The following is a 13557-nucleotide window of genomic DNA, read 5'->3' as shown; positions in this document are numbered from 1 at the left end:
CCGTTTTGTTTTATGTGCACCTCCTTGCCTTGAAAACGGTGAATAACATGAAGGTTATTATGAAGCCTGAATTGACATTATTTAACCAGTGTTATCCAGTCAGTATTTCAGAGTGCTCAAGCATGCTGCCAATTTCCATCAAGTAATTCAACAGATGTCAGTGTGCTGTAGAGGAGTACCATACAATGTGAGGTTACACTGAGCCATGCACAAGATGAGCCCATGGCCAAGTGAGTCCTTTTCTGTAATTAAGATATTTTACAAAAAGGTCTTTTGGCAGCCATTTTAAAATGAGGTCATTGCTGAATAACGAAATACTCCTTCATGCGGAACTTAACAGCCAATGGGAATTCTGGAAATAAAGAAGGATTTAATCCAGTCAATCATGTTGTACATGCTATTAGTTAGTCAATAAAAAAGGTTGTGCAATTGGACTGAATTGTAGATAAGACTCAGGGAATTTCCAAATCTGGATTTCATTTATAAATTTTGTTACATAATTTTTGTTTTATATATTTAGCAGCGCTAGCTGTACGACAAGTTTAATCCAGGGACTCTGAGCTTGGGTTATGTTTCTACTGAAATATGCTTTAATCTTTGATAAAGGGAATACTATTTTCATCAGCTGTGATATGTTGCGGTTATACATTACCAAACTTTTTCCAAACCTTTTCAAAAATCTTGCTTCTGTGTATGTGTTTATATTATTTTGGACATAAATAAATTCATCAGCAATAAAAAGCACTTGCACTGGTTTTGAGTCAAGTATTTGTACTTAAATATGCTTCCAATAGCTACTTTTTTGGAAATAGATTGTCGAGAGGTTGCTCTGTGTCTAACGAAGACTCAAGAGTAAATTGTCTTTTGAATAACACTGACATTTGGTTTATCCAAGTACTTTATAACCAAATGTTTTCATACTCAGTGCAATTCAGAATATCATATTGTGCATTTTCTTCATTCGTACCGTTATAACAATCAAAACCGTTTATGAAAGTTTAATTTTTGGACACAGTTTTTGGCTTTAAATGAAAGCACTAAGCATTGTATGAGCAGAACTCCAGGGAAAATTCTCCAATAAAAAGTATTGCTCACTTTTTTCATGCTGGTCATAATTTGCTATCTGCACTGCAGAGTACTACTGAATTCTTTAATCTCTTTGGTCACAAGGTGTATAATTTCCTAAGACAGTCTGTAGTTACAGTGCAGAAACATTATGGCAGAAACTTCAAATAAAGAATACTTTTTTTTATTGTTTATACGGTGAAGCTTTTCTGTGACTGCTCTTAATTTTTTTTGAAGGAGTGACACTGAAGTCTTCATTGTTGGTGCTGTGCGATAAAGCTGGTCATTTAGGTTTTCTGCTGGAGTTTGATGTTATTAACTTTTTCACTTTCAAAACACAAAAGTAAGATGATTTTTCCTTCCTTCTGAACAAATTTGAACAAATCTGAGAAAAAACTAGTTTGGCTAGTTCACATAACTTTAAATGTGCGTATAAAGGTGCAATAATTATTTTTTTTATTGGTAAAAAAAGTATAGGAATTGACCAATTTATAATTTTCCTATAACAGCAATACAAAATAGCACTATTTATTTACAATTTTTTTCAAGATGTGGTGAACACTGTACACTATCATATATAGAAATTACAGCATATGATCATATTTATTATAAAATTGACTTTGAGCAAGAATTGCTGGTTATTGCCAATTTGCACATCTTCCTAAGCATGTAAAAACAGATGCAAAATGCATCATAGATTAGAAACGTTTCATAAATAAAACCTGTAATATGCGAATGTCTATGTTGTAGGCATCACCTCTACACTCCTGGAGGACAGGCAGACCTTGCTTGAGTATGCCATGATCCCTAGCCTATCTGGTTGAGAGAACATGCATTTTGCATGTGGTTTGATGGATCTGGGCTTTGTCTAGCTATCACATTCCTCTTTGGAAGGACTTCAAAAGGGAAGTGGCGGGAGAAGTTCCATTGTAAGACGGGTGAACCCGGAAAGCCCTTGGCTCTTCTGTTTTTCAGTTATCACATAAGGAGACTGGGAAGCAAGGTCACAGGTTTAGGGCTTTCCTTCACTGCCACATGGCCATACACCTAGTGTTACATTATTATGTTATCAATTATAGCTATAATTTCTGTCCCATGACATGCTGCATAGTTTATTAGGCAGGTTTATAATGATACGCCAGACAACCTGGGAGTGAAGAGCGAAAGAGATCCCCCCCACCACTTCAGTCACCACTTCAGATCGAATAAGAAACCAAATGAGAAATACGTTTGCCCTAAACTGAACCTCTTTTGCCCTTTCAGGAGTTGTAGCACATTCAGCCAGTATGTATTGATTGCCCATTTGACAACTGAAAGCATGATATGTGAAGTTACTCCAATGTCTTTGTCATAGTTTTTTTTTTGCTAGGTCTTCCCCTTTGCAAACAATGTCCCCACCCTTTGTAACACAGAACCACTTGTTAGCTGGACTAAGGATTAGATCTACTTGGGTGAGGGGCAGTGGGCAAGATGTGTGGGCATCCTGCCTGGCTTTTCCCACACGTCTCTGTCAGATGTAGGTGAACCTTGACCCCTATGAGTCCTCACCATCACAGGATGAGACACCATTCAGTCGGCAGTTTCTTTTCAGTGCCTTGCCTCCATTTAAAAACCGGGCTCACATTGTGTCCATCCTCCCTATTGTCTAGCCAGCAGGCAAGGTCAGAAGACAGGGCCGCTACAGGCCAAGATGAGACTTCTTAAAGCTCATTCACATCTGACCTGACCTCCCAATTCCACTGCTGAGTCATAAGAATCAAATGCTGGGAAGCCGGTCTGTCTCCTCTCTTTAGTTATTCTTTCAATTAAAAGGGACCTATGGTGTAGTCAAGGCCATATGCACGTATAAGCCACAGTCTATTTTTGCCAGGCTATTCCTGTCTACTCTGACTGTCCAGTTTACTCAGTAAATGCACAGTATAACCACTAAAAGAGAAGATAACACAATTAAAAAGGACCACCAATATGTACAAGATCAATTGTTTTCATGTTGGGTCGTTTTTTGCTAACGATTTCTATAAGGACAAAATCATCATAATATAGGAGAAATGGTATTTTGGACTTCTTTTACTGTACAAGTATTGTTCCTAATTGTGAAATAAGACATACAGTATCTTCCAACACCCACAACTTTCAAAAAGCATCTTTAAAAAAAGACCTTAATTCAAAACACAAAGAAGAAGTATTTTCCTGGTTTATCAAACATAGACAATTTTGCAAAAGACAGCAACCTCTAGAAAAGACAAAAAAAGGAAATGTTTCTTTAGAATCAATATTTTTGTATTCACATCTAGTATTGAATAACAGTGCACTCATTTCATTATGACTGGAACAAGTGGCTCATCCACAGTGACCACAAGACAGTTGTTGTACATCTTAGGCAAGTGCACCCATTTGTCCAAGACATATCTGATCCCTGACACACAGGTCCAAACCCAGTTAACGGTTGTCAAATCCAATTGTTTCTGATAAATTGCTGAATATCTTTAGGGACACGGTGGACGTCCAGATTCAGCTTGCTAAAGAGTCTGGAATCAGACTAGCCATTGGATCCGTCCTGGAATGCAATGAAATTTCCCTCTGCATCCTTTCCATCTTTGTTGTTTTAGTACAATCCCTTTAACGACTGGTGGAATATAAAGCTGAAAAGTTAATGAAGTGTCAGACAAATGAGAAAATCTTGTTGTGCCAATGACATTGCATATCATCACTGCCCTTAGAAATGCTATTTGTTCTTCAACATAAATGTCTTCCTTTTCTCTCTGATCATGCTTCTCAATCATCTATTTCTCTGATCAGTTTTCCTCCAAAGTTTTCCTGTGCTCCGACACCTCATTGTCCATCTGATTTCCTGTTTTCATCCATCTTGATCATGGCCTTTAACAAGAATGCTGGGAACAACTATTTCAATTTTGCATTTATTCTGTAATTGAGCACAAACTAGAAGTGTTTCTGGTTTACCCATTACCCATTTCTACCAAGTAGAAGGAATCAGGGGTGATCAGTGTCTGATTCCCCATGGAAACAGTTTTGGATCTCAAAACTGTATCGAAGCACAAATTGTTCAACTCAAACAACATAGGAATATAATATGTCCACACTGGTCTGCTGTTGCTCTGTTTCAGGAGCCTTTGTAATTTATTTAATGCATGTTATTTGACATGTGAGCCTCTGAATTACTTGATTTTCATACCTTTTAAAGTTTGAGAGCTCAATGTGCCTAATTGCCAAAAAAAAAAAAAAAAAAAGCCAACTTTTAACATTTCATTAGACTTCATAACACTTGATTAAATTAGTCTGCTTTATTGGAACTGATGCTTAGGTTCTTTGATCTTTGCAAAGGACCTAAAGCATTCTAGCACATGACAGGAGCCTGCAACAAACATCAAGCGATTTAGTGCTTTAAAGAAAAAGTTACTTTGATGGCATGCAATAAAAATGTGCAATCAATATCATTTATGACAAATAAAAGACCTTCAAAGATATTATAAGCTTTTGACATTTGAAATATGAAAATTCTAATTACAAACTGAACACGGATGTAGCATTAGCTAGCATAGGTTTAATACACTAAGGATTATTTTGGTGTAAAACATAGACATTTTGGTTCACATCATGTCTGCCAAATTTTTCTTTTTCAGCAAAAATAAAACAGAATTAAAAAAAAAAAGAATCATGGAATTAACAGTAAAAGTGCACTAACTATCAAAATTGGCAGCTGTATCCAGTTGTTTAGGTAAGTCCTTGATTGGTTCTAAATTCTCCTAGCTGCATAGCTCTGCTAATTTGAGAGGAAAAAACAATACAATGTAATGTAATAAAATGGCCACAAAACTTTTAATATTTAGAAAATGTACAGTATTTTGTGATTATAAATCTTAGAGAATCAACTTGTTTTAATAAAAGAGATGCATATTTTGAAGTATAAATATACTTCTGAAACCAGGTGCCAGCTGTCACACACCCAGACACTCAAGTTACACTTGAATGCAAAAATATTCTATAGAAAAGCTTTACAAACTAAAAACTGCACTTTTTATAGTGTACACTTAATAATTACCATTTGTTCTTTTGCTTCCAAAGGAAACCAATCCAAATGGCTGTTTAAAAAGGTGTAAAAAGATTTTGAAATGAGTCTCATATGGACCATGTGCACACAAATTAATGACAGTGTATGAAAAGATGGCTGGTGAGGCCTTTGTATGAATATAAGAATTTCAGTTGTTCCAACACATGTATGGGTCTATTTTGTAACCCTGCACTAAAATAAAATAGTACCATTTAATTTGTGTGTTTTAAAGATAATGAGTTATCTGTTTCTCACAAATGCCTAAATGAAAGAATTAAGACTTTAAGTTAATGCTATAACGTTTTCGGAGAAACTTGACCCAAGTTGTACAGACTCGTTTAGTATGAAATTTTCTAATAGAGGCAGCTGATTTTTCTCCTGCTCTAATTCTCTGCTCCATCAACATTCATGCACTTGAACCTCTGTTTTTAATTTACTGAAAACCGTCTCCATTCTCCCTCTCCTTCCTTCCTTCCTTCCTGTCTCTTTCTTCCAATTTTTGGTGTCCAAAATGTTGTCACGTAAAGCACAAGAACAGAACTAACACAGTCAACGAGGCACAACACGCTGTTCAAATGAACCTTGAATTGAAGTCATTGTACCCGAACTTGAAGGTAAAAGAACTTCATCTGTAGACTGTGTTGAGGTACACAATTTATTTTGGAGGCTCACATTTCAATAGATAATCTGTTAGTTCTGGAAGAGTAAAAATGTAGTGCTTGGGATTGCCAAATTAGAGAATTCCTTTCTTGACATACTGAGACTACTGGGCCTTACTGTATGGCTTGCTTCACTGTGAGAAGGCACCATGACACAAGCTTTGCCTTTTGAAAGGAGCAGGCAGCCAATCCAAAGAAGGTGCTTCTGCATAGGTTCCTGGACGGTGTCGAAGCAGGGATGGTCTAAAACCACTGCATGGTCACTGTTATGCTAGAAGTGTGAACGAGTCAATGCCCAAGTGGTTTATTTATGGATTGACAGAGATGAGCATCACTGACTTAGCTTTGGTTATTTTCACCAAATGCAGACATCTGCATGATTCATATCTGGAAATATATTTACCTTTGCATTTCGTAAAGCTGCTTCCACGCATGTGGTCACCACATAGTGGTTTTTGCCATTTTGTTTCAAGGACTTAGACAGAATGTTCTCGTGCGCTCATCTTTTCCTGGCAGGTTCACACTACCTGACACACTCCTCATTTTTTTGCTCAATTCTTTTTTTTCATCCTTGCTCATGGTGTGACCTCAGTTGTATTTAAAGAGGCAGCAAAAACCTGTAAGCAGTCAGTGGCTTTGCAAGTCATTTGATCTTGTCAAAAGAAAGAGAGAAAAAATAAATGAAATCCTTAGGGGTTGTAAAAAATAAAGAAAGAGAGGTCAAAATCCTCACTGTCCAAATGGGAATATCTTTAGGACATCTTTTATGCACATTTAAAGCCCCTGCCAATATGGAAAGTACATTATCACGGTCCTCAGACCTTAAGTGCAATAGCATTGTTCTGAAGACTTGGAAGGGCCTCTATGAGCATCCCTGTGCCTGCTGAATTAGATTTATGGTGCCCTGGAGGTTGGTTCTGATCTGGCACTGGTCAGCCAGCTTTGAGCTGAGAGTGAGTGTTGAGACAGAGCTCTTTGAACCATTTCTTACTCTACCATCAGAGCAATGACGACAGTAAATCTTCAGCCAGAATAAATCTTCAGCCTAAAGTCTTCATTTACTGCCCACTGAGACTTTGGCAAGCCTCCAGCACAACACAGGGGTTTATTGATCTTGGCTATGACTGCTTGTTCTCCTCATAGGAATATTAGGAACCTACCTGAGGATGCAGGAATTTTTAGATCCTTTCTTCACTTGATGTTTTTTCTTCCTATCTTTCACTAGCTCAATGCTTCCTGTGCTCGTATTAACTTTGGGCTTGAAATGAATGTCACATGCTGCTTATGCTTAATAAGCAGGTACAAAAGTATGTTAACATCAGTTATCAAGAAACCCTATGAAACTTTATGTGACTGCAGCTCAAATTAAACCACTCTCCATCTCTCCATCTTGGTGCTATTTAGGCTGAATTTTCAGAAAGCATTTTCTGTTTCTTTAAGGTATGTGATTTCAAATTAAGACTACTGCTAAGCACATGAAAACGGGTACTTTAAGCATAGAGGAAATGACCAAGACAGCTCAGTTTCATGGTAAGTGCGTCTGGTGTTATTGATTCACATTCTTTTACAGTGCATGCCATTTCACAGGTCACTGATATCTTTGGGGTGTAGCTTGTCAGCATTAGTAATGGATTGTCTCTGATATTTGATCATGGTCTCCTTTAAAGCAAATTGCTTTTCAGCAGCAAACTTGCATGTGTACAGTAACAAGTGCAGAGTCTGGTACGTGGATGAAAGCACATTTAATAATAGAACATCTTGCATTTATTTATAAGACCTCTCATTTCTAAGGTCCACAAGGAAGAATCAATACCCATGAAGCATTGATGTAAATGATTCCTCTGATCAAATATTATTAAGTGGTTACCCCAAGATCACTAAGTAAAAAATAATGGTTTGGCTTGAATATTAAGCAGAAATCTATTTTTGCTTTTATCTGATAATAGTGTTAGCTTAGTGTGGTCACGCAAAGTTTTGTAATATTCACAAACAGTAACATGATCCCAGTTTTGCTCATTTAAGTCTGACTTGTTCTACAACATGAACTCCTGACTGTTAGTCTGGGCAGGTAACCAGGTCTGCAAACCTGTATGAAGTTTCACTGTTGCACCCAGGAGATTATCTTTCTCAATACTGGAGTTTTCAACACAATATGTATGCCTGCAGTTAAGTATTCAGTGGTTAACATGTTGTAATGGTGTGGATAAAATTTGCAGTTAGCGTGAGTTCAGGATTAGTAGGTCAAGTAGGATTTAGTGTAGTTCTCTTGGCCAGATGACTGTGGAGATATTAGAGCTGTTGCTGGCAACTGGCCCACTGGTGCAGTCCTCCTCATTCAACTCATGCAATGAAGGACCATCTCTTACAGGCCTGATGGACTACACCACAGATAAGGCACGGATAAGCATTTTTGCAAAAAATGAGTATTTTTAAACATTTAACACTGTGGCTTTGTACATATACTTTAATAATTATTTGTATTCACCCCATTTAGGAACCCTTTAGCAAGTTATGCAGTCAGGAACAACTCTGTGAGATCAAACATTTATTCTATTGACCTTCACTGATCCTGCAGACCACACTTTGTAAATCAGAAGCAATAGTAGTCTATACAGGTCAAAGAGCTGCGAAGTATATGTTGTAATCTTGCAATATTTTTGGGGGAATTGGGAATACCTCAAAATATGCCTTAAGTGAATAGGATTTATCCAACTTTCCTTTATTATTGAGAATTCTTAGCATCTCCTCCTATACACTTGCCTCGTCCTTGACTGTTGCTATTAGTTTCTTATACTGGTTCCACCTATAGCTGGAACATGCTAACCATAGCATTTTGTATAATTTGATGGAAGACTATTTAAAATCTATAATAGATGGTGCTATTTAGGTGCAGAAGCCTTCCTCAAGGGTTCTTAGGTCAGCCAAACTAAATGGTTCCTCAAGGATATCTTAAGGTTCCTCAAGGGTTGCTTAAGGATTCTTTTGACAATTCTTTGTGTTCTTCACTTTCTAAAGCGGTTATACTTGAAACCCATTCTGAATGGGAAATCCCCTGTTCTGGGATTGCCATAGATCTTTTAAAGGGGACACACTGGAGAATCCTTAATAGTTTTAGATATAATATTGTCTATATTGTCTGAATTTTATGCGGTTCTTATACATTTATTCATTTTCATTTATAACTTAATCCTGAGATAGCTTTCACTGGAGCAAGAATATTTAAATCTGTTGCATATTTATACAGGGAAGTGCTATTTTAGATGTGTTTTGCTTTGACTGGTGTATATGTATATGTATATGAATAAGTGCAAATGTGTTGAAATTTAAACACAGAAAACAGTTATGTAAAAAAAAAAAAAAAAACATCTCTGGGTTGTATATAAAACCATTCATGCAAAGGTTTAATTTTTTTTTTTTAATTCATTGAGCCCTTCAGCCTAGGATTTTATTTAGATAACTTTTTGACTTGTTTGCATTGTGTAAGGGTGGTACAGAGTGGATAGCATTATTTACTCACAGCTAGCCCTAGAGCCCCTGATTCAAATTTTAACTCTGGTTACTCACAATACAGTTTAAATATGTTTCTTCTGGGTTCTTCACAGTGTCAAGAAATATGCAGGTAGGCAGACTGGCTAAACTAAATTGCACCTATGTGTGAATGAGTGTATTATCATTGGACTGCAGTCCTGCTTTATACTGCCCTTGCATCTGGGATACATTCACCCACCTTGCACTCAGTGTTCCCAGAAATGGCTCTGCATCCTCTGTGACCCTAATAAAGGGGTCACTGAAGATTGATGAATGAACTGTAAGGATTGTAATGTAAGTTTCAATATCTATACTGCTTTTGTTGATACACTGATAATGAGAAAACCTCACAGATGTAATCTGCTTTTTCTGCTCAGAACGGTCATGCACTGATATCAAAGGAAGCTAGACTGGGTAATCCATGGACATGCCAGAAGACATCTGTTATTATTGTGCAAACGTTTAATTGTGCATGCGTATAAGTTTATCATGACTTTTTCTTATAAGATGGTGTTTACAAATTTTATTTAGATCAAATGTGTTTCTTCTTATACTTTTAGAATGCCTGAGAATAAATAGGAAAAAGGGAATGTACTTTTATCTTTCAGCTGTGTAACATGTCTTTCTTCTTTTAATCTAGACAAATACACAATTTGTAATGTAAGAAATACACTGTGTCCGTCTGACATTCATTCTACAATGTCTACATCAGTGCAGGGAGTGAACGTTGGTTTGAAAATGATATATCTTACACAGGTCACCCTGCCACAGACACACAGACTGTCAGGAAAAGCAGATGAACTGCTTCATGTTGGTCTGTTGATCTGAGGCGGCTCCTGTTACCAGGATGGATTTGTTAACACTGTTTGGGTCAGCCAGGCCCCAGGGCTCACGCTTGCTGAAGTGACTTAATCTGTCATTAAACTCCTATTACACTACGACTGAGCCACAGCTCAATACGCCCTAAAGACTCTCCAGGAAGAAAGACGAGACGCAATCTTCTGACTTGTTGCAATGGGCCATCATGGAAGAGGCAGACAAATTCCCAGTGTGGCACTGACACAAAGCCCTCTTAAGTGGAAAATGCAGACGAAAGGAATATATACAACACATGGAGCTACAATTAAATTTTGTAATTTTCATATACACTACCATACTGTTTATGATCACTTTTGTTATTTAATATTAATGTCATATATAAACTAACAAATAGTTGCCATAGATTAATTGTTACAATTTAGAATGCTTAAAGAATGAGTTGATTTTTATCAATTTATTTTCAGTCATACAGCTATTTCATTTTTAAAATAAACAGTAATAGTGGCTCTTACAATATGATAAACAATCTGATCCATGGGTTCAACTTCCTTCTTCTTGGCTTTGAACATTCAAAAGGCAACATTGTTTTAGCAAGTTATCTAATTTACGTGAGGAAATCAGATGCTAACCATCAGGGGTTTTTAAAGTGACTAACTGATAAGCTTTCATCAGCCTTCATCAGCTTTTATCAGTATGTTTTAAAAAGAATTTGGTTTTTACCTCATGTCACATCATCTAATCATCCATTCATATGTTTATTTATAGTTTAGTTGGTCAGAGAATCAGTCATTCTTCATCAGTAAGTGTTTTATCCTGGTCAGGGTCATGGTGGATCCACATCCCAGAGATCATGTCATATCAAATAATGTTAAATTGATGTTATTGGAAATGGTTTGGAAATGTTATTCATTGTCATAATTCATTTAGTGCCCTTTATAATATTTATAATCTGTAAAGTGAGTGAAGACTCCCAGTAGATTATTATTGTTAAATAACTAAATGGCTCTTGCACATTCTTTGGGGCAGTGAACCAAAATATCCTTCCTTCTCTGTTGAAAATGTTCCGTATAACAGATGGTTTTGGTTTATTCTCAGTGTAATAAAGTGTTGACATATGAAGGTAAATTATGGATAAAGTACAGTCCTAACACAGGATCCTTATAATCAAATGTTACCATATTAATCAAAAAGGTCAATTCATTGCATGCATGAGGTCTATAGCCTTGGCATTACAGCTGTCAGCATTTACATTTCTATTGCTGCTACTGAGGTTTTCTTAATAGTTTCCCGACAGCATATTTTCCACTTTCTCTTTAGAAGTGAAGATTATCTATAGAACATGGAAAACTAATTAAAGGCATCTAACAGAGTCACCACTTCCCCAGTTAGAACATTTAAGGCTCTGTCATTTCCATTTCAATTCTCCTGGAAAAGATTTTCTTCCTTAGGCTGCCAGACATGGCATACTGAGCAAGACCAAACATGTCCCCAAATAAATTGTCATAGAGATAATGCTTTGGTTGATGCTATTTTTGATGGACCAGCCTAAAGCTACATGCCATTATTAAAACACAGCCATGACTGAATGAGTGTATCTCATTTCTTCCAGATAAAGAAGTATTTTGAATTGGAGCCACTGGCAAGAGAAAAGAGATGGATCCTTGAAGGCAGCTCAATAAACAGCATGGAGGCTGTGAGGGAGAGCTTCATTCGTCTTATCAGCCTTTTGGAAGAGAAGGAGCTGCAAAGTGTCAGGATATAATTCAGGACACAAGTTCAAAGAAGAAAACTAAAAACATAAAAAACAAAACAATTGTCCAGATAGACAAAACAATGAATTTGTGCATCTGGGGAGTGTTTTATCTTAACTCTTCTTCAGAAGATGTTTAAATCATTGAACAGAAAAGACAGACACTGACCCTGAAACTCCAGCCACATGAGTTATCACAAACTTTAGGTCTGGAATCAGGTATATATATTTTTTGTAATACACAATTCTAAAATATTTCAATAATCTTTTTGTCAGTAGTCAAATTATATGTAATCAGTATGCAGTGAAGCATCTGTAATGTGAATCATCATGTAATGTAAAGTTTAATGTACCACAAGATGCAAGTGCTTATTTTTGTCACCTGTTTCATGCATATTAGAAAGTGTATTAAAGTAGTTACTGTTGTGTTCACCATTAGTATATATGTATATAGGTGTAATAAGTTCTAAGTTACACAAACACAGATGCCTTGGTTATACTGTTAATTTTGTTGTTTCCAAAGACGACACACCCCTTTACTAGAGAAAAGCCTCGGCTGTTTCAGGTTTGGTCTGGAATACAAACTCTATCAATCAGTGGCTACAACAGCTGCATTTGACAAGTCCCTGTCCACTTGTCTAATGCCTTCCAACTGTCTATGTGGACCCCTCCCCGTCTGCCACCTCGTTTCCTGAGCACCCTAACCCGATGCTTCCCAACAGTATTATACTAATGACTCTCTGTAAATTTAGATTACTGACTTTCCGATGTGTGCTGTTTTATTTACTCACAGGTGTCTCATAAGACCTCTTTAAAGATCTGCATCAGAGTTTTTTAGACCTGTGAGTCTTCATTTCAGCACAGACATTCTGCATACTGGGCTATTTATAGCTCTAACTATGTGATTAATGCAAGACATTTCGATTTTGATACTTACTTTAACCAATCATGTTGAATAAAGACGGCTTAATGACAAACAGTTATGGCCACATAGCTTTGTTTTAATGAATACATTTTGGGTGTATTTAAGGTTGATTTGTTTGTCATGATTTCAGAAAAAAATATCTTTCTTGAAAATCTGTCTTGCACATGCTTTGCTTTTCTAACAGGTTTTCTTTATTTAATCTACAACATTCACTACTGCGTTCCTTCATAGTGTGGATCCTTTAATCACCAATAATAGTTTTAAATTCAATAGGAACTTCATAAAAGTAAACCGCTACGCTATTTACTCTTTGGAAATCCTTTCCTCCAATCACCTTCCCATCCTGATTGAACCAAAATTTCATGGACCTGGACAGATAAGAAACTACTGATCTACACTACCTCCACTGCATTTTTCTTTTTTCTTCCTTTTCCCTCCCTTTTCAAATTGCCCATGTTGCTTTAATACAATGTGTGTCACACAGGTTGCCCTAGCGACTCTTTGATCCAGTTTTTCGCCCTCCCCTACGTCTGTGGCTGATGTGCCTCTCCAGTCTGCTGCCTGAGAAAGACCTGTGCCCCTTTCCCTCTTTCGCTCTCTCTTTCGGTCTGCTTCCCTTTGGTCACGCCGAAAAGCCCACCCTCAAAACGGAGGAGGTGCGACAGCCTCAACCTGCTAGAGAGAACACACGAGGGCTCTTTTCTTCCCCAGTGAGGCACAGTGTGACCATGTAAACAGGATC

The 13557-nt window shown here is 37.0% G+C and overlaps 1 protein-coding gene across 5 annotated transcripts in view; it reads left to right on the top strand.

Moving 5' to 3' along the window:
- Positions 1-12867, top strand: part of arl15a (ADP-ribosylation factor-like 15a) — an 82792-nt gene extending 69925 nt beyond the window's left edge. For 3 of the 5 annotated variants that reach the window (XM_083527066.1, XM_083527068.1, XM_083527067.1), the window contains exon 5: positions 11750-12867. In XM_083527066.1, coding sequence (XP_083383192.1) covers positions 11750-11902 — 153 coding nt within the window. In that variant the 3' untranslated portion in view covers positions 11903-12867. Of the gene's footprint in view, positions 1-9540; positions 9782-11749 lie in introns of those variants that run through there. The other 2 variants (XM_083527071.1, XM_083527070.1) reach the window with 2 other exon arrangements.
- The last annotated feature ends 690 nt before the right edge of the window (positions 12868-13557 follow it).

The sequence above is a fragment of the Silurus aristotelis genome, assembly GCF_946808225.1.
Source record: "Silurus aristotelis genome assembly, chromosome: 23".
NCBI lineage: Eukaryota > Metazoa > Chordata > Actinopteri > Siluriformes > Siluridae > Silurus > Silurus aristotelis.
Note: the sequence above shows the minus strand (reverse complement) of the source record. Positions and strands in the feature narration are given on the sequence as shown.